The sequence below is a fragment of the Pseudophryne corroboree genome, chromosome 2, assembly GCF_028390025.1.
Source record: "Pseudophryne corroboree isolate aPseCor3 chromosome 2, aPseCor3.hap2, whole genome shotgun sequence".
In the NCBI taxonomy this organism is placed as follows: Eukaryota; Metazoa; Chordata; class Amphibia; order Anura; family Myobatrachidae; genus Pseudophryne; species Pseudophryne corroboree.
In genome coordinates, this window is record NC_086445.1 from 828,548,492 (window position 1) to 828,569,416 (window position 20,925).

At 47.0% G+C, this 20,925-nt stretch overlaps 1 protein-coding gene across 5 annotated transcripts in view; it reads right to left on the reverse strand.

The window, feature by feature from the left end:
- The window catches only part of POLA1 (DNA polymerase alpha 1, catalytic subunit), a 1,252,649-nt gene that overhangs the window by 636,540 nt on the left and 595,184 nt on the right, over nucleotides 1–20,925 (reverse strand). For all 5 annotated transcript variants that reach the window (XR_010241483.1, XM_063955699.1, XM_063955698.1 and 2 more), the window contains exon 26: nucleotides 14,511–14,543. Coding sequence is in view for 4 of the 5 variants with exons in the window: in XM_063955699.1 (XP_063811769.1) it covers nucleotides 14,511–14,543 (33 nt within the window). In the remaining variant the exon portion in view is untranslated. The remainder of the gene's footprint in view (nucleotides 1–14,510; nucleotides 14,544–20,925) is intronic.

Below are 20,925 nucleotides of genomic sequence, written 5' to 3' on the forward strand. Positions count from 1 at the left end.
CGTCGAACCCTGATGGACCTGACGTGTCCGCCTCCCTTATCTGCAGTATCAGACGAACTGCTGTATAATGCACCTGGATATTCTGAGACACAGGTTCAGACTACACCGAAACCAGACATCCTCCGTATCCTGGACATCTCTCGCCTCCTCCCAGAGAGGCCTTTCCACCGCCGAGTCGTGTAACATGGAAGGTTATCAAGGTTCATTTAGAAACCTAGAGAGGGGAAATGACGTACAAGGTCTCTGGTTAACAGTGACATTACCTGTATAATCTGAGCCGTTCAAACAGGAGTGTCCTGCAGGTGCGTGGAGGGCTAAGCAGATGGCTCCACAGCATACTTCACACCTAAGAGGGAATTCTTTTTGACTATCCCAGGTGAGACAAACGAAAGGAGAAACGGTGGGTTAAATAAACCGAGCCCTATGTAAGGTCTGCACTATAATGTGTAGTGACCGACACGATTCAAATAAACTTTCTGGAGCAGCGGAGACTTGAACCAGTAGCGCTGCGCTGTGGGACAGGAGTCTTAGGAGCTCCCTTTAAAGTTGTTGTTTGTTTTTTTTGGGGGGGAATTCCAACCCGCTGCTAGCGTACTGAGCCGCAGCGCTATTTGTCTGATGCCTTAAAGTATCTGTGGAGGTACTTGGACCCAGGCCTCTGTGGTTGGGTGTTTAGGGGATTAGTGTGCTGAGCCACACTGTCTGATATATACACATTCCCCAAATTACCAATATCATTAGTACCCAGTGACACCAAGGAATAATAAAGGGAAGGTAACACCCCGCCTGTATGTAGTGCACCGCTTATTTAGGTGCACCAGATGTTTTCGGTATTTTGTTATTATAAAACATTGCGGAAGTGGTTTTACCCCCTACATATGGTATTGTATGCATACATATATATATATATAGATATACACATACATATAGATATATGTATATATATATATACACATATACCCACACCCACACACTCACACAGTGAACCCAGCAGGGTAGATAAATACGGTCTATGTGAAATACTGTAGGGTAAATAAATATTGCATACTAGATTTTAATCATTAATGAGCTGAGCCCCTCTGTTATAGAGCAGGTTCCCTGATCTACAGCCTTTATGAAATGTCTGGCAGAGGACTCCCCCGCCGGGAGGAATGTAGCCAAGGTGAGACAAAAAAAACATGTCAGCACTGCACAGAAAAAAACTAAAATCCCCCTAAGACAGGCTCTGCTGCCTGACAATGAGCGCTGGGAACCGCCGCCGGGAGCCCGCTGAGCAAAGCGGGAACAAGCTTCACCCCCACCGTTACCTTCATTGCAGCGGCCAGGGAGCGGAGGCCCGTAATCGGCGCTGTAGCGGCTAGGGTACTGCTAGAGCGGCCCAGAGAGCGGAGGTGCTGTAGCGGCCGGGGAGCGGAGGACCTGGAAGTGCTGCTGTAGCGGCTGGGGAGCGGAGGATGTAAGCGCTGCTGTAGCGGCCGTGCTGGAGCGGCCGGAGAGCGGAGGATTGAGCCCGCCGTACAGCGCGGGAGTTAGCTCCGCCCCCCCTTTCGGCGCCAAATTTAAACTGAAAACCCGCTATGATCACTAAGCGGGAAGCGCCCTGTATCTCCCCGGCCGCCTGTATGCTGCGGCCGGGGAGCGGAGAGCGCCTAGCCTCCACTGTAAAAAATAAGCGGGATGTATCACCCGGCTGCCTTCTGCTGCAGCCGGGGAGTGGAGAGCGCTGAGCCCGCTTACAGAGCGGGCTGAAGCTCTCACTAATGTTGTAAAAATACCAAGTGCACATCTGATACCCTCCAGCCTGTCTATGACTGGGGAGTATAGGGGAGCCAACCAACCACCACATAATGCACCCACTAAAAACTGACAGTATAAAATAATTTATCAGTCTGGAGGAGGGGGGAGATTGTACTCACCGCTGTCCTGTAGTTCCGTCAGGCGTCGTACTTTATATCTGCTCGACAGAACGGCCCCGACACGCGCCACACGCAGCGGTGTCCGGCCCCTTTTTAGACTTACCGCTCTGGTGGAGCGGCCCCGACTCGCGCCGCACTCACTTATACTCACCGCTGCCATGCTGCCGGAATCTTCTGCTGGTGGAGCAGCCCCGACACGCGCCGCACGCAGCGGTGTCCGGCCAACTCAGGAGAGCTCAGTGTCTCCCTCAGCCGGGGCCCATCCCGAGCCGCACGCAGCTGCGATGGGACCCCGCCGGCAGCTCCTGCGGTGCAGACTGGCAGTGGCAGAGCTGCCTGTCTGTGTGTGGAAGAAAGAAAAATAAAATAATAAAGAAAAAAAGAAAAATTTCTTCAGCTAAACCCAAGTGAACCAGCTCACCTCGGGCACTAACTAAGACTGGCTTGGAGGGGAGATAGTAGGGGAGGAGCTAGCCTCAGTGTTAGAATTTTAAAGTGCCAGCTCCCAATTACTGCCTACTATTTCCCCATTGTAACTACGCTCCAGTGGCCCCTAGTGGATGAAGGAGAAAAAAGACTTTTCATCAGGTTCCGCCTCCTTATCTCGGATATTGAAGACATCCCTAATAGAATATATTAGGGCTTCTAAACCCTGAGACAGAGTAATGTCACCTTTGTCCCCATATAATTCTCCCTCTTCCAAATCTGGCATGTCAGAGTCAGATTGGAGCACCTGTGGGAGTGTGCGTTTCTGTGAAACCAACAGGGGGGGCACAGAAGCTGGTCTGTGGTCAGAGTTATGAACTAATAAAGCATCCACAGATTTTTTTAAGCATTTGTCTTTCCTGCCTGGCAGTAGCCAATTCAGAATTAATATTAGATATCATTCATGTAAAAGAATCCAGCCATGCTGGTTCCTGTGTGATGCTTTGCTGAGAGGGGGAAGTGCACTGAGTACACATCAGAGATCCACCTGGAGTAGGGGAATCCTTTGTGCTACATGAGGTACATACAGCCTTTTTACCTGACATGTTTGGTACTGCAGAACAAACACACAATAGCAGTGAAATAATAAGATTTTACTTACCGATAAATCTATTTCTCGGAGTCCGTAGTGGATGCTGGGGTTCCTGAAAGGACCATGGGGAATAGCGGCTCCGCAGGAGACAGGGCACAAAAAGTAAAGCTTTTTCCGATCAGGTGGTGTGCACTGGCTCCTCCCCCTATGACCCTCCTCCAGACTCCAGTTAGGTACTGTGCCCGGACGAGCGTACACAATAAGGGAGGATTTTGAATCCCGGGTAAGACTCATACCAGCCACACCAATCACACCGTACAACTTGTGATCTAAACCCAGTTAACAGTATGATAACAGCGGAGCCTCTGAAAGATGGCTTCCTTCAACAATAACCCGAATTAGTTAACAATAACTATGTACAATTTATGCAGATAATCCGCACTTGGGATGGGCGCCCAGCATCCACTACGGACTCCGAGAAATAGATTTATCGGTAAGTAAAATCTTATTTTCTCTATCGTCCTAGTGGATGCTGGGGTTCCTGAAAGGACCATGGGGATTATACCAAAGCTCCCAAACGGGCGGGAGAGTGCGGATGACTCTGCAGCACCGAATGAGAGAACTCCAGGTCCTCCTTAGCCAGAGTATCAAATTTGTAAAATTTTACAAACGTGTTCTCCCCTGACCACGTAGCTGCTCGGCAAAGTTGTAATGCCGAGACCCCTCGGGCAGCCGCCCAAGATGAGCCCACCTTCCTTGTGGAGTGGGCCTTTACAGATTTAGGCTGTGGCAGGCCTGCCACAGAATGTGCAAGTTGGATTGTGCTACAGATCCAACGAGCAATCGTCTGCTTAGACGCAGGAGCACCCATCTTGTTGGGTGCATACAATATAAACAACGAGTCAGATTTTCTGACTCCAGCTGTCCTTGCAATATATATTTTTAATGCTCTGACAACGTCCAGTAACTTGGAGTCCTCCAAGTCACTTGTAGCCGCAGGCACTACAATAGGCTGGTTCAGATGAAATGCTGACACCACCTTAGGGAGAAAATGCGGACGAGTCCGCAGTTCTGCCCTGTCCGAATGGAAAATCAGATATGGGCTTTTGTAAGATAAAGCTGCCAATTCTGACACTCTCCTGGCAGAAGCCAGGGCTAGAAGCATGGTCACTTTCCATGTGAGATATTTCAAATCCACCTTTTTTAGTGGTTCAAACCAATGAGATTTTAGGAAGTCCAAAACCACATTGAGATCCCACGGTGCCACTGGAGGCACCACAGGAGGCTGTATATGCAGCACTCCCTTAACAAGGTCTGGACTTCAGGGACTGAAGCCAATTCTTTTTGAAAGAAAATCGACAGGGCCGAAATTTGAACCTTAATAGATCCCAATTTGAGACCCATTGACAATCCTGATTGCAGGAAATGTAGGAATCGACCCAGTTGAAATTCCTCCGTCGGAGCACTCCGATCTTCGCACCACGCAACATATTTTCGCCAAATTCGGTGATAATGTTGCACGGTTACTTCCTTCCTTGCTTTAATCAAAGTAGGAATGACTTCTTCCGGCATGCCTTTTTCCTTTAGGATCCGGCGTTCAACCGCCATGCCGTCAAACGCAGCCGCGGTAAGTCTTGAAACAGACAGGGACCCTGCTGAAGCAAGTCCCTCCTTAGAGGTAGAGGCCACGGATCTTCCGTGATCATCTCTTGAAGTTCCGGGTACCAAGTCCTTCTTGGCCAATCCGGAACCACTAGTATCGTTCTTACGCCTCTTTGCCGTATAATTCTCAATACTTTTGGTATGAGAGGCAGAGGAGGAAACACATACACCGACTGGTACACCCAAGGCGTTACCAGCGCGTCCACAGCTATTGCCTGCGGATCTCTTGACCTGGCGCAATACCTGTCCAGTTTTTTGTTGAGGCGAGACGCCATCATGTCCACCATTGGTCTTTCCCAACGGGTTACCAGCATGTGGAAGACTTCTGGATGAAGTCCCCACTCTCCCGGGTGAAGATCGTGTCTGCTGAGGAAGTCTGCTTCCCAGTTGTCCACTCCCGGGATGAACACTGCTGACAGTGCTATCACATGATTCTCTGCCCAGCGAAGAATCCTTGCAGCTTCTGCCATTGCACTCCTGCTTCTTGTGCCGCCCTGTCTGTTCACATGGGCGACTGCCGTGATGTTGTCCGACTGGATCAACACCGGTTTTCCCTGAAGCAGAGGTTCTGCCTGGCTTAGAGCATTGTATATTGCTCTTAGTTCCAGAATGTTTATGTGAAGAGACGTTTCCAGGCTCGTCCATACTCCCTGGAAGTTTCTTCCTTGTGTGACTGCTCCCCAGCCTCTCAGGCTGGCGTCCGTGGTCACCAGGATCCAATCCTGTATGCCGAATCTGCGGCCCTCCAATAGATGAGCACTCTGCAACCACCACAGAAGAGACACCCTTGTCCTTGGAGACAGGGTTATCCGCAGGTGCATCTGAAGATGCGACCCTGACCATTTGTCCAACAGATCCCTTTGGAAAATTCTTGCGTGGAATCTGCCGAATGGAATTGCTTCGTAAGAAGCCACCATTTTTCCCAGGACTCTTGTGCATTGATGTACAGACACCTTTCCTGGTTTTAGGAGGTTCCTGACAAGCTCGGATAACTCCTTGGCTTTTTCCTCCGGGAGAAAAACCTTTTTCTGAACCGTGTCCAGAATCATCCCTAGGAACAGCAGACGAGTTGTCGGCATTAACTGGGATTTTGGAATATTCAGAATCCACCCGTGCTGTTTTAGCACTTCTTGAGACAGTGCTAATCCCATCTCTAGCTGTTCTCTGGACCTCGCCCTTATTAGGAGATCGTCCAAGTATGGGATAATTAATACGCCTTTTCTTCGAAGAAGAATCATCATCTCGGCCATTACCTTTGTAAAGATCCGAGGTGCCGTGGACAATCCGAACGGCAGCGTCTGAAACTGATAGTGACAGTTTTGTACAACGAACCTGAGGTACCCCTGGTGTGAGGGGTAAATTGGAACGTGGAGATACGCATCCTTGATGTCCAAGGATACCATAAAGTCCCCCTCTTCCAGGTTCGCTATCACTGCTCTGAGTGACTCCATTTTGAACTTGAACTTCTTTATGTACAGGTTCAAGGACTTCAGATTTAGAATAGGCCTTACCGAGCCATCCGGCTTCGGTACCACAAAAAGAGTGGAATAATACCCCTTCCCTTGTTGCAGAAGAGGTACCTTGACTATCACCTGCTGAGAGTACAGCTTGTGAATGGCTTCCAACACCGTCTCCCTTTCGGAGGGGGACGTTGGTAAAGCAGACTTCAGGAAACGGCGAGGTGGATCTGTCTCTAATTCCAACCTGTATCCCTGAGATATTATCTGCAGGATCCAGGGATCTACTTGCGAGTGAGCCCACTGCGCGCTGTAATTTTTGAGACGACCCCCCACCGTCCCCGAGTCCGCTTGAGAAGCCCCAGCGTCATGCTGAGGCTTTTGTAGAAGCCGGGGAGGGCTTCTGATCCTGGGAAGGAGCTGCGTGTTGCTGTCTCTTCCCTCGACCTTTGCCTCGTGGCAGATATGAATAGCCCTTTGCTCTCTTATTTTTAAAGGAACGAAAGGGCTGCGGTTGAAAAGTCGGTGCCTTTTTCTGTTGGGGAGTGACTTGAGGTAGAAATGTGGATTTCCCGGCTGTAGCCGTGGCCACCAAATCTGATAGACCGACTCCAAATAACTCCTCCCCTTTATACGGCAAAACTTCCATATGCCGTTTTGAATCCGCATCGCCTGTCCACTGTCGCGTCCATAAAGCTCTTCTGGCCGAAATGGACATAGCACTTACCCGTGATGCCAGTGTGCATATATCCCTCTGTGCATCACGCATATAAAGAAATGCATCCTTTATTTGTTCTAACGACAGTAAAATATTGTCCCTGTCCAGGGTATCAATATTTTCAATCAGGGACTCTGACCAAACTACCCCCGCACTGCCCATCCAGGCAGTCGCTACAGCTGGTCGTAGTATAACACCTGCATGTGTGTATATACTTTTTTGGATATTTTCCATCCTCCTATCTGATGGATCTTTAAGTGCGGCCGTCTCAGGAGAGGGTAACGCCACTTGTTTAGATAAGCGTGTTAGCGCCTTGTCCACCCTAGGAGGTGTTTACCAGCGCTCCCTAACCTCTGGCGGGAAAGGGTATAATGCCAATAATTTCTTTTAAATTATCAGCTTTTTATCAGGGGCAACCCACGCTTCATTACACACGTCATTTAGTTCTTCTGATTCAGGAAAAACTATAGGTAGTTTTTTCATACCCCACATAATACCCTGTTTAGTGGTACCTGTAGTATCAGCTAAATGTAACGCCTCCTTCATTGCCAAAATCATATAACGTGTGGCCCTACTGGAAAATACGGTTGATTCGTCACCGTCACCACTGGAGTCATCGCCTGTGTCTGGGTCTGTGTCGACCGACTGAGGCAAAGGGCGTTTCACAGCCCCTGACGGTGTTTGAGTCGCCTGGACAGGCACTAATTGATTGTCCGGCCGTCTCATGTCGTCAAACGACTGCTTTAGCGTGTTGACACTATCCCGTAGTTCCATAAATAAAGGCATCCATTCTGGTGTCGACTCCCTAGGGGGTGACATCCTCATATTTGGCAATTGCTCCGCCTCCACACCAATATCGTCCTCATACATGTCGACACACACGTACCGACACACAGCAGACACACAGGGAATGCTCCTAATGAAGACAGGACCCACTAGCCCTTTGGGGAGACAGAGGGAGAGTTTGCCAGCACACCCCAAAAGCGCTATATATATATCAGGGATAGCCTTATAATAAGTGCTCCCTTATAGCTGCTTTGTTATATCAAAATATCGCCATAAATGTGCCCCCCCCTCTCTGTTTTACCCTGTTTCTGTAGTGCAGTGCAGGGGAGAGACTTGGGAGCCGTCCTGACCAGCGGAGCTGTGAGAGGAAATGGCGCCGTGTGCTGAGGAGATAGGCCCCGCCCCTTTTCCGGCGGCCTCGTCTCCCGCTATTTAGAAAAATTAGGCAGGGGTTAAATATCTCCATATAGCCTCTAGGGCTATATGTGAGGTATTTTTAGCCTTTATAGGTACTCATTTGCCTCCCAGGGCGCCCCCCTCCCAGCGCCCTGCACCCTCAGTGACTGCCGTGTGAAGTGTGCTGAGAGGAAAATGGCGCACAGCTGCAGTGCTGTGCGCTACCTTTAGAAGACTGCAGGAGTCTTCAGCCGCCGATTCTGGACCTCTTCTGACTTCAGCATCTGCAAGGGGGCCGGCGGCGCGGCTCCGGTGACCATCCAGGCTGTACCTGTGATCGTCCCTCTGGAGCTTGATGTCCAGTAGCCAAGAAGCCAATCCATCCTGCACGCAGGTGAGTTGACTCCTTCTCCCCTCAGTCCCTCGCTGCAGTGATCCTGTTGCCAGCAGGAATCACTGTAAAATAAAAAACCTAGCTAAACTTTTTCTAAGCAGCTCTTTAGGAGAGCCACCTAGATTGCACCCTTCTCGGCCGGGCACAAAAATCTAACTGGAGTCTGGAGGAGGGTCATAGGGGGAGGAGCCAGTGCACACCACCTGATCGGAAAAAGCTTTACTTTTTGTGCCCTGTCTCCTGCGGAGCCGCTATTCCCCATGGTCCTTTCAGGAACCCCAGCATCCACTAGGACGATAGAGAAAACACAGTAATAGTGAAATAACACAGAAGCCCAAACAGCCTGTAATGAGTGACACAGAGAGGAATAGAACCAGCACACTATGCCTCAACAGCTAAAGCAAAGGCTAGCCGGGCATAAACTAGAGCAGGGCTGGCCAAACCAGTCCTCGAGATCTACCAGCAGTTCACATTTTCCAGACTACCTAGCTGGTGCACAGGTGCAGTCATTACTAAGTAAGATGTGCTGCATTCATTCCTAACTGACAATTCTACAGATCTCCAGGAGGCCTGGAAAACATGAGCTGTTGGTAGATCTCGAGGACTGGTTTGGCCAGCCCTGAACTAGAGCCTTAGAAAAGGGAACTAGTTTCACTTTCAATACATATTGCTCCCCCCCTTTCTACAACCCCTTTGGTACCAGCACAAGGTGTTTTTAAGGGTCCTTGGAGTAGCAGGGCTTCCCTGCATGCAGCCTGGAGTCTGATGCAGCAGGAAATGGCACCTTCTGAGCGGCTGGTCCAGCTCTACGGGAAGCCCCGCCCCCTCAATGGCGCACAGTTCCTGCAAGATATTTATATATATATTAATATGGCTTTCATTATATTTGCATAGAAAATTAGGTTAAAACCCCTTTACTGCACCAGCACCAGTCTGTGGATATGCAGCATACACCGCAGCCTGCAGCGTTGCAAGCCCGCTGCACCCTTATGCCGCCATAACTGGGGAGCCACTAACTGGGAACCCGGTTTCTGTACTCACCGCACCAGCGTCTTGATAATGTCGATATTATCTTAAACCATAAAGCTATACCTCTAAATACACTTTTACCTTGGAGCCGCTACGGCCGCTAGACTGAATATACACGCTACGCACTTTGCACGCTATTTGCGTAGAGTCCCGTAAGTTGTACGGTCTCAGAGTACCAATGCCGCGCTGGGGGTACAAAGTACACACAGCGCGCGCACACTCAATTGATAACCTTTATACCTTATTAGTAATACAATGTAATGATATGATTATACTTTAAACCTTTAATGCAGCAAAACACTGCAATGATGTTATACCTTAAACCTTAAGTAGCGCTGACGGTATAAAGTACCCGCAGTGCGTACACCTTATCAATACACTCTTAAACCTTATATAGTGAAATACGCTTTAAACCCTAGCAGGGAAATGAGGACACAACACCGATATGTAGTTAACCACAGGGTTCTAAGGCCACAGTGGATTATTTCAAAAGGGATAACAGTACAAATTATACACTACAGGCTAACAAGATAAATCTACAACAGAATAATGGCTACAGAAAATGTACATACGTGAGAATAATCGCTTGCGCAACCTGGACCAGTCTTCCGCTCACCAGGATAATAGCGTTGAGTCTTCTGACCGGCCAGGCAACAACAGGCTTTTTATACACAACTTCCACACACAATACAATGGTCACTGTAATCTCATTGTCCATTGGACACTGAGATGCATCTTTACATTACAGGAGAGGTCATAGGTTGATTTGAAAAGGTGGGCGATGTCTTTCTCAACTGCTCTTGGGGGTGGTATCCTCTGGATTCCCGCCGTATACATAATATACAGTAAATACAGTTTATATCTATATTCTACTTCTGCACATAACTATACACTGGAACATGCAATCTTTCTCTAACCAACACCGGAATGTTACCCTTAAAATACCCTACAGCTGGATACTAGACATCACCTTCTAACCTTAGTCTGACCCTTCCTATCATGCAAAGGCGAATCCCTTAGTCCTGGAACCGTTTAAACTGTTGATACTTGCTGATGTGGTGCAAGGGAACTATATCTAAAATGTGCACTATTTGGGTTAAATATGTAATGTTCTAATAACCCTCTATGCGCTCACAAACTCCGCCGTAAATACCCATACCACGCGCAGGAACGCGGGAGCGACCATACGCAAATTGCGGATATGTGCATGCACGGCGGAACAATTGCACGCGCAGCGGGCATGTGTGTGGGGTTAGTACATGGTGTATGTATTACAATATTTTTCGACTTTGACAGTCTTCAGCTCTGTTAGGGGTGGCGGCATGCTGTTGGATTGCGCGCACAACCCTGGGGGTAACGCAAAACACCACCTCAGGATCTTTGTCCTGTCAGCAGGGATCCGGACAATTAACACTGCCCACAACGCAGGTAGACTGGTACCAGCCAGCGCTGCCTGAAAATAACAAACTAAAATAAAGTTTTGAAGAAAACTCTCTGGAGCTCCACAGAATGCACCCAGCTCCTTGGGCACATTTTTCTAAACTGAGTCTGTAGGAGGGGCATAGAGGGCAGGAGACAGCACACACTGAAGATTTTTAAAGTGCCAAGGCTCCAATGAACCCAATCTATACCCTATGGTACTAATACCATCCCAGTATCCCCTAGGACGTTAGAGAAAAAGTAAAAATGTAGAAGAAACTTTTTTTGACAGGGTTAACATACAGGGTGTTTAAAAACAAACATAACACAACATACTTGTGTGTGTATCTTATGTATTTTATGTACCAGTATGCCATCCAGGAACGTGCATAGTGTGTGGAACATTAGTTCTGAAGATACGGGGCTGAATGGAATGGTGGGATTTCCTGGAATCCGTAACAAGTGGGTTCAAAGACAATTTCCAGAGACCTGCACAACCAAACAAAACTATCCTGTCTGAGGTGGAAATGTTTCGGCGAACAAGGCCAGTGAGGAATAACAACAAAGGATGTTCAGGCAGACCCCGAAACATCCTGTAGGACTGTCACACTTGAAAATTGATGACTTTAAAGCTTGAGATCAATATACAATCTACCATCCAATATATTGTTCCGACGCGGATCAGAACGATTTATCAAAATCATCATGTGTTGTGTACCCATACCTATTGTTCCCGGCCTTCGGTCATTGAATTGTCCCAATGGATGTGCTGCCAGTCCAACGGGACGATTCCACAGCCAATGTAGTGCAGTAACAAGCAGCATGTAATAATAAATTGCACAATCATACAGCAGATAGCATAGTTTGTACAGTGGTGTGATGTATCATTACTTTGCATCACCGCACCACTGGAAGATGTGCACCTGCTTTAAGAATCTCAGGAGTGAGAATGGAAAGTCTGGAAATATGATTTAAATGAGAATATTTAACATGGTGAAAGCTTAAGTCCTCCATGGGATAATCGGTGATAAATCTTATCCTGAATACAGTAAATTATTATGCAAAACTGATGAGGTTCGCCTCATCTGTCAAACAATTGTCTCATTTCCGTTTCTCTACCAAATAATTGTTTCCTATCACAATGTCTACATTTGACTATTCTCTCACCATATTCCCTCTTTCGCATTGCACAATGTTTGTACAATGTACTCTACTGCATACCATCTCACTTATATTTACCAAGTAGGGGCAAATTTAATAAGCAGTGGCTTATCAAAACCTTTAGTTTTTACAGATTCTGCTGGTCAAATTTAAAAGTGCAATAATTATTATTATTCTTTATTTATATGGCGCCACAAGGGTTCCACAGCGCCCAATTACAGAGTACATATGCACATAATCAAAACAGGAAACCAGTGACTTACAGTTGAAGACAATATAGGACAAGTACAGGGTAACTAAGCATAACTACACCAGTAAACGACATAGAGATAAGTTCCAAGGTGGCCAAAAAACTGCAGAAATTGGGCAGTTGAGTATTATTAAAGAAAAGGATAAGCACATGAGGGAAGAGGGCCCTACTCGTGAGAGCTTACATTCTAAAGGGTAGGGGCAGACAAACAAGGGTTACACAGATGGGGTAGACCGAGCAAGGGACAGAAGGTTAGGATGAGATTTGCCTGGGTTTGGTAAAGAAGTGGGTCTTAAGGGTCCATTTGAAGTTCTGTAGAGAGGAGGAGAGTCTGAGGGGGAGAGGTAAAGAATTCCAGAGAAAGGGAGCAGCACGTGAAAAATCTTGGAGATGGGAGCGGGAGAAAGTAATCAGAAGACCAGAGAGGCGACGTGCATTAGCAGAGTGAAGAGGACGGGTGGGAGAGTAAAGGGAGATAAGGTCAGAGATGTAAATGGGTGAGTGCTTTGTAAGTGAGTGTGAGAAGTTTGAATTGGATTCTGAAAGGGAAGGGAAGTCAGTGAAGGGCTTGTAAGAGAGGGGAGGTGGATGTAGTGCGTTTGGTGAGGAAGATGAGCTGGGCTGCAGCATTGAGGATAAATTGGAGTGGAGACAGGTAATTGTCAGGGAGGCCAGTTAGGAGGAGATTACAGTAATCCAATCTGGAAATAATCAGTGAGTGAATAATGGTTTTAGTGGCATCCTGTGTGAGAAAAGGTCTGATCCTGGAAATGTTTTTAAGATGAAAATGACAGGTTTGTGAGAGGTGCTGAATGTGTGGCTTGAAGGAGAGGGAGAAGTCAAGACAAGAGAATGTCAAGACAGTGTACTTGGGGGCTAGAGGAGATAGTCGTGCCATCAATGGATAATGAGATTGTGGGAGGAGAGGTTGTGCAGGAGGGTGGGAAAATTATCAGCTCAGTCTTAGACATGTTGAGTTTAAGAAAGCACTGGGACATCCAGGAAGAGATAGCAGAAAGACAGTTGGAGGTACGAGTGAGGAAAGCTGTGGAGAGATCAGGAGAGGAAAGGTAGATTTGAGTGTTATCAGCATAGAGGTGATATTGAAAGCTAAAAGAACTGAGTTCACCTAAAGAGGACGTATAAAGGGAGAAAAGGAGAGGACCAAGAACAGAGCCTTGGGGGACACCAACAGTTAGTGGAAGTGGGGGGGAGGTAGGGTCATGAGAGTAGACAGAGAAGGAACGATCAGAGAGGTAGGAGGACAGCCAGGAGAGAGCAGAATCACGCAGACCAAGAGAGTGAAGGATTTGCAGAAGGAGAGGGTGGTCCACAGTGTCAAAAGCAGCAGAGGTCAAGAAGAATAAACAGAGAGTAGCGGCCCTTAGATTTGGCTGCATGGAGGTCATTGCAGACTTTTGCGAGGGCAGTTTCAGTGGAGTGGAGAGAACGGAAACTAGACTGGAATGGGTCAAGCAGTGAGTGAGAGGAAAGAAAGTTAATAAATGCAAAATTAGGTTTTCTTTGCATTAAGTATTTGAACAATTTGTAAAATAAAAAAATGCACTGCTTAGTAAATATGCCCCTTATTGACACAAGTGCTAGCACGTTACAAAGATTACACAAAGGTATCAATTTTGTTTAAATGTACAGTAGATTAAGAGAGACACCAGACAAGAAAATATCTAATTAAGCGGTGAAGTATACATTCCAGTACCTATGTGAAATTACAGTAAAAATATATTTTATAATTATTTTAGTACTGTGCAAGTATCAAGTATACATCACTATCCAAAAAATAATACATTTGTCTGCTCCATAAAAATATTAATTCTTTCCATAAAAGAGTTAACTGTCAGAAGCCAAGCCACAGACAAAAGTGCATATTTTATGCTCAGAATAGTATATAATGCTGAAACTATTTAGCCGAAAATGAAGGGAGCCAGAAAAACAATCATAATAAACAACACTGCAGCTCATACAATATAGCGGAACTGCAAGTAAACTCTAATTAACACTGTTGCTAATTTGCTGGAAAGACTCGCACACAGGCTTCAAGCAGCGCTCCATCATATCTGTGTTAGAGAAAGAATGAAGCTATAATCCATTAGTAAGGATTACATTGGTAAATAGGCATCTAAAGAGAACTGCTTTCCGGTTTGTTTGGGTTACAGTTTTGTAATGCACAACAACTTCGCCAGGTGTGGCCTTTTTTGTTTTGTATGTTTGTTTTTGTTAACAGATTAAAAAAAAAAAAAAAGAGGCAGAGGAAACACACACACACACAAAAGCAAATGTACTTACCTTCTGCACCATCTCCTTGGTATGCAGCAGAATCTAGTGGCACAAAAAGACATAACGTTACTAGAAAAGCAGGGACTGGATTAAAACATATATAAATACATATACAATATATAGATAAAAACACTTAGACCTTACTATGCACTGTAAAATAAAAGCTCTACCTCAGGACGTACCATGTTAGATGGGTAAAACTTAGAAAACACAAATAGAAGCAGAATCCTAAAGGGAGCTAGATGAATATTGTGTGGCAGCTGAAAGAATATTGTGTATATATAGACGTTACACCAACTGTACATTTTATATTCACCATATTGGCCAAAAAGTATTGATATAAAAATATTAATTTTATAGATAAAATTGTATTCGTAAAATGAACAGCAGATTGGCATATAATTTTTTTTTACAATAATTGTGCTGTCAACAACACAGAATTCGTCACAATATTAGCATTAAAAGACAGTCGTACAGATAAAACAGAATTGTGTACAATAATTGCTTCTGATTAAATCTCTTCACTGAAATCAGAAAGACCTGTAGATAACTACCCAACACGTTTCGTCCATAGGACTTCTTCAAGGTTCTAGTATCTATACAGTTATTGGATTATTCTAAACAGGTCTATAAAGCATCTATCTGATTAATTGAATCCCACAAATTTATCTCAGTACATGAAACTTTAGTAGTACATAGTGGAAAATGGAATTCAGACAATTGGTTGTACAGAAATATTTACCAGTACAAAATGCTTCAATGGCATATGGCAGAAAAAATATTCATGATAAGTGTTGTACAGAAAATTTTAAACTTGTCTATAGTCATTTGCATCCAAATCTGCAGTGACTGCAGATTTGGATGCAAATTACTTTAGACAAGTAATTTGACTGTGGACGAAACGCGTTGGTTAGTTATCTACAGGTCTTTCTGACCTCAGTGAAGAGATTGAATCAGAAGCAATTATTGTACACAATTCTGTATTATCAGTATGATTGTCTTTTAATGATAATGTTGTGATTAATTCTGTCTTGTTGACATCACAATTATTGTTAACAAAATGATTGTCAATCTGTTTAATATTTTTATATCAATACCTTTGGCCAATGTGGTGAAAGTAAAAAAGGGATATTAAATACCTCCTGTTATATCCTTTTCTCGTAGTCCATAAGGGATATTGGGGACAGATTAGTACGATGGGGTATAGACGGGTCCAAAGGAGCCAGTGCACTTTCAATTTCTTAAACTGGGTGTGCTGGCTCCTCCCCTCTATGCCTCCTCCTACAGGTCAGTTATATATAAAACAGTGCAGGAAGGAGAATTACATACTTGAGAGAAGGAACTTAACAATAAGTGTGGTGAGATTTACATACCAGTACACCATAACATAACCGGGCCAGCAACGGCTGGTAACAGGAACAGCAACAGCTGAACAGGTAACACATAACAGAGAACCTGCAGAAAGTCAACGCACAGAGGCGCGCGCCAATATCCCTTATGGACTATGAGAAAAGGATTTACCGGTATGTATTTAAAATCCAATTTTCTCTAGCATCCATAAGGGATATTGGGGACAGATTAGTACGATGGGGATGTCCCAAAGTTTCCAGAACGTGCAGGAATGTACGGAGACATTTGCAGCACTGCCTACCCAAACTGGGTATACTCTTTGGCCAGGGTATCAAACTTGTAGAACTTCACAAAAGTGTTCTTCCCCGACCAGGTAGCAGCTCTGCAAAGTTGCAAGGCCGAGACTCCACGGGCAGCTGCCCAGGAAGATCCCACTAATTGCGTAGAGTGGGCCTTCAGAGACTTAGGAACAGGTAAGGCTGCCGACACATAGGCCTGTTGGACAGTAAGCCGAATCCAAGGAGCAATAGACTGCTTTGAAGGAGAGCAACCCTTTTTTGCGCATCATAAAGCACGAACAAGGAATCCATCTCTGATCCAAGCCGTCCTCTCGACATAGATTTTCAAGGCTCGCACTGCAATCCAATGGAAGTGCCAGAACTGGACGGAATCACAATGGGGTTATTCCAAGTTGATCGCAGCAGGATTTTTGATAGCAATTGGGCAAAACCATGTGCACTGCAGGGGAGGCAGATATAACATGTGCAGAAAGAGTTAGATTTGGGTGTGGTGTGTTCAATCTGCAATCTAATTTGCAGTGTAAAAATAAAGCAGCCAGTATTTACCCTGCACAGAAATAAAATAACCCACCCAAATCTAACTCTCTCTGCACATGTTATATCTGCCTCCCCTGCAGTGCAAATGGTTTTGCCCAACTGCTAAAAAATTTCCTGCTGCGATCAACTTGGAATTACCCCCAATATGTAATTCAAGTGAAATGCAGAGACCACCTTCGGCAGCAACTGCTGTCTAGTCCGGAGCTCTGCTCTGTTGTCATAAAATACAAAGTAGGGACTTTTACACAAAAAGGCCCCCAATTCTGAAACACGTCCACAGAAGCCAGGGCCAGTAACATCACCGTCTTCAACGTGAGATACTTGTCTTCTACCGTCATCAGAGGTTCAAACCAGGAGGACTGTAGAAAGCGTAACACCGCATCCAAATGTGCCGTAGGCGGCACAAACAGCGGTTGTACGTGAAGCAGCCCTTGCAAGAAGGTCTGAACTTCAGGCAGGATAGGCAACTTCCTCTAGAAGAAGACGGAAAGAGCTGAAATCTGGACCTTAGTGGATCCAAGACGTAAGCCTTTATCCACTCCAGTCTGCAGGAAGTGAAATTCTGTAGACAGATATGTGCGTTCCTCGCACCAAGAGACATATCTCCGCCAGATATGATAGTGTTTTGATGTCACAGGTTTTCTGGCTTGCACCATAGTGGCAATGACCTTTTTGGAAAGTCCTTTGTGAGCTAGGATGTTCCGCTCAACTTCCATGCCATCAAACGAAGCTGCTGTAAGTCCGGGTAGACGAACGGTCCTTGATGAAGAAGATCCCTTCTTAGTGGCAGAGACCAAGGGTCCTCTACGGACATGTCCAGAAGAGCCATGTACCACGCTCTTTGGGGCCAATCAGGCATCAAGGAGTGCAAGCAATCTTGATCCGCTTGAGCACCCTTGGGATCAACGGAATCGGACGAAATAGGTAGACCAGCTGGTAAGTCCAAGGTGACGTCAGCGCATCCACTGCGCTCGCCTGAGGGTCCCTGGTTCGCGAGCAATAGCAGCAAAGCTTCTTGTTGAGGCGAGAGACCATCATGTCGATCTGTGAGCAGCCCCAACTGTCGATCACCTGTATAAACACCTGAGGATGTAGTCCCCACTGCCCTGGATGGAGATCGTAGCGACTCAGGAAGTCCGCTTCCCAGTTTCCCGGAATGAAGATTGCAGACAGTGTTCTTGCATGTCTTTCTGCCCAGAAGATTATTCTTGACACTTCCCGCATGCAGGCCCTATTTGTCCCTCTTGTCGATTGATGTACGTCACAGCCATGGCGTTGTCCGACTGAACCTGGATCGCCCGAACCCGGAGCATAGGGGAGGTCTGAATCAGAGCATTGAAGATGGCCCGAAGTTCCAGGAAGTTGATCGGAAGAGGGGACTCCTGGGTAGACCACCTGCCCTGGAACTGCGCCCCCTGGGTGACAGCTCCCCATCCTCTCAAACTCGCGTCCGTCGTGAGGAGGATCCAAACCTGAATCCCGAAACGTCGACCATCCAGCAGGTTGGAAGACTGTAGAAACCACAGGAGTGAAATCATGGCCTGGGGTGACAGCCGAATCATCCGATACATCTGAAGACGGGAACCGGAACACTTGTTCAGGATGTCCAATTGGTAAGGTCTAGCATGAAACCTTCCAAACTAATGCCTTGTACGAGGCCATCATTTTTCCCAACAATTTTATGCAAAGATGAATGGATAATCAAGCAAGTCGGAGAACCATGTGAACGATTTCTTGAAATGTCTTCTCTTTGGGGTCATTCCGATCCGATCGCACGCTGCAGTTTTTCGCAGAGGTGTGATCGGGTCAGAACTGCGCATGCGCCGGTGCCGCAGTGCGCCGGCGCATGCCAGACGGCCGTCGTTGTCTAGCGATCGCCTCTGCCTGATTGACAGGCAGAGGCGGACGATGGGCAGGAGGGTGCGGCACAGCGGCGTTTGGCCGCCGTATTCAGGGTGCGGTCCGGCCAATGCAGACGACCCTGGCAGCGACAAGTAACTCCCGGCCAGCCGCAGGAGCTTCGCTAGCTTGGAGTTATTCTACAAGTACAAAAGCGCTTTTGTACTTGTGCGGTGGGGTAGGGCCGGACATGCGGGGCGGACTAGATTTGTGCTGGGCGTCCCCCCACATGTCTGTGACAGTGATCATAGCTGTTCTAAATTTAGCACAGCTACAATCAGGTTGGAATGACCACCTTTGTCCTCTGGGAGAAACACTTTCTGTGCTACCGTATCCAGTAGCATCCCCAGAAAGAGGATCCGCTGAGACAGTTCCAGTTGGGACTGCTGCAGATTGAGGATACATCCGTGGAGAGTCAGAAGTTGGATAGTGCGATCTATAGCGCGCAATAGAAGCTCCCTGAAACTCGCTTTTATCAGGAAGTCGTCCAGGTATGGAATTATGTTGACCCCCTGGACCCTGAGCTGAAACATAATTTCTGCCATCACCTTCGTAAACACCCTCGGAGCTGTAGACAAGCCGAATGTTAACGCCTGAAAATGGTAGTGGATCGTTCAGTAGGGCGAACTGCAGATAGGCCTGATGAGCAGGCCAAATTGGGATATGAAGTTAAGCGTCCTTGATATCCAGGGACACTAGGAATTCCTGTTGCTCCAGGCACGTGATCACTGCTCTCAAAGATTCCATCTGGAATTTGATAACCTTCAGATAAGGACTCAAGGACTTCAGATTCAGAATGGGTCTCATAGACCCGTCTGGTTTTGGTACCACGAACAGACTGGAGTAGTAACTTTGTCCTTGTTGTTTCAGGGGTACTGGAAGAATGACCTGGGACTGGACCAACTTGTTTATTGCTAGTAGTAGCGTACCATATTTTTTTACAGCTGGTAAGCCTAAATTGAAAAATCATTGGGGAGGAGCACCGTCGAACTCCAGCTTGTAACCCTGAGAGATAAGGTCCCTTACCCAAGCATCTTGGCAGTAACCGTCCCAGATGTGGCTGTAGTGACGTAACTGAGCTCCCACCACGAGATACCCTTGTGGTGGGTGGGCACCGCCATGCTGAAGTCTTTGTGGCAGCAGAACTGATGCTCTGTTCATGGTAGCCGGCAACGGCTGGCTTCTTAGGCTAACCTCTGGTGCTTCTAGCTGTGATGGAGGCCCCCTGGACCTAGATCGAAATCTGGAGGACCGAAAGGACTGAGTAGACGGGCCCAGGTAGGTATGCCTAGCAGGCAGAGCCTTCAAAGGGAGAAACATGGATTTCCCAGCAGTAGCTTTGGAGATCCATGCGTCCAATTCACTTCCAAAGAGCCAGTCACCTGTAAAGGAAAGAGATTCCACATTACGTTTGCAGTCAGCATCAGCAATCCACTGACGTAACCATATGGCTTTACGCGCAGACACAGCCATAGTCGATGACCTAGCATTAATATTGCCAATCACTTTAAGGGAGTCACAGAGGACCCTAGCCGTGTCCTGAATGTGTTTTAGGAAACTTACAGTAGTAACTAAGGTCATATCACCCGAAAGACCTTAATGAATTTGAATAGCTCAGGAATGAATGGCAGAGTGTTCACGCTAGGCTGTTTTAAGCAGGGCACCGCGCCCTTCCAGATTTTTAAAGGGCTAAATTCGCCCTGCCCTTTCTGCGGCGCCCTACTAAAACAGCTGCCCGCTTCCAGTTCTCCACGCTGTGGGAAAGAGCTTGGGGGAAGCCCACATCTCCGACAGTGACGCTGCGGGCCGCCAACGCCCCCTGTAATAACGTCTGCAGCCCGGACTGCCCACTTAAATGATGATTTATGGCCACGCCCATTGATTTGCATGACCACACCCCCTTGCATGGCCTCTCCCCCTCTACACCAGGTACCAGTGATCCAGCGTGTGACCGTTATGGAGGAGCGGTCTGAGGCTGCTGCTGCTTATGCAGAGGAAGGCGCCAAAAAGCCGCTGAGCCTGCTCTGATGTAGCTCCACCCCCCCGGTATGGTGCCGGAGCTGTGTAATCTTTATACTAGCCATGTCTCCTAAGTGATTGTAGCCTCACATAAATGCTTGGTACAAAGTATTTTGCCAGTCTCACACAGGAGCCACAGCGGGCCCCCACCAGGAGGGACCCGTACGCCTCACCCGTGCTTCTGCCGCACAGTGAATCGGGGGACCCCCCAGCAGGGTCCCCAGTGTGTAATCACCACCGATCATCACCATCAGGCAGCGTTAGGGGTGTGCGGCATGCTGTGGCAGCCAAGGCGCCATGCACTGCTGAACAAACAGCCC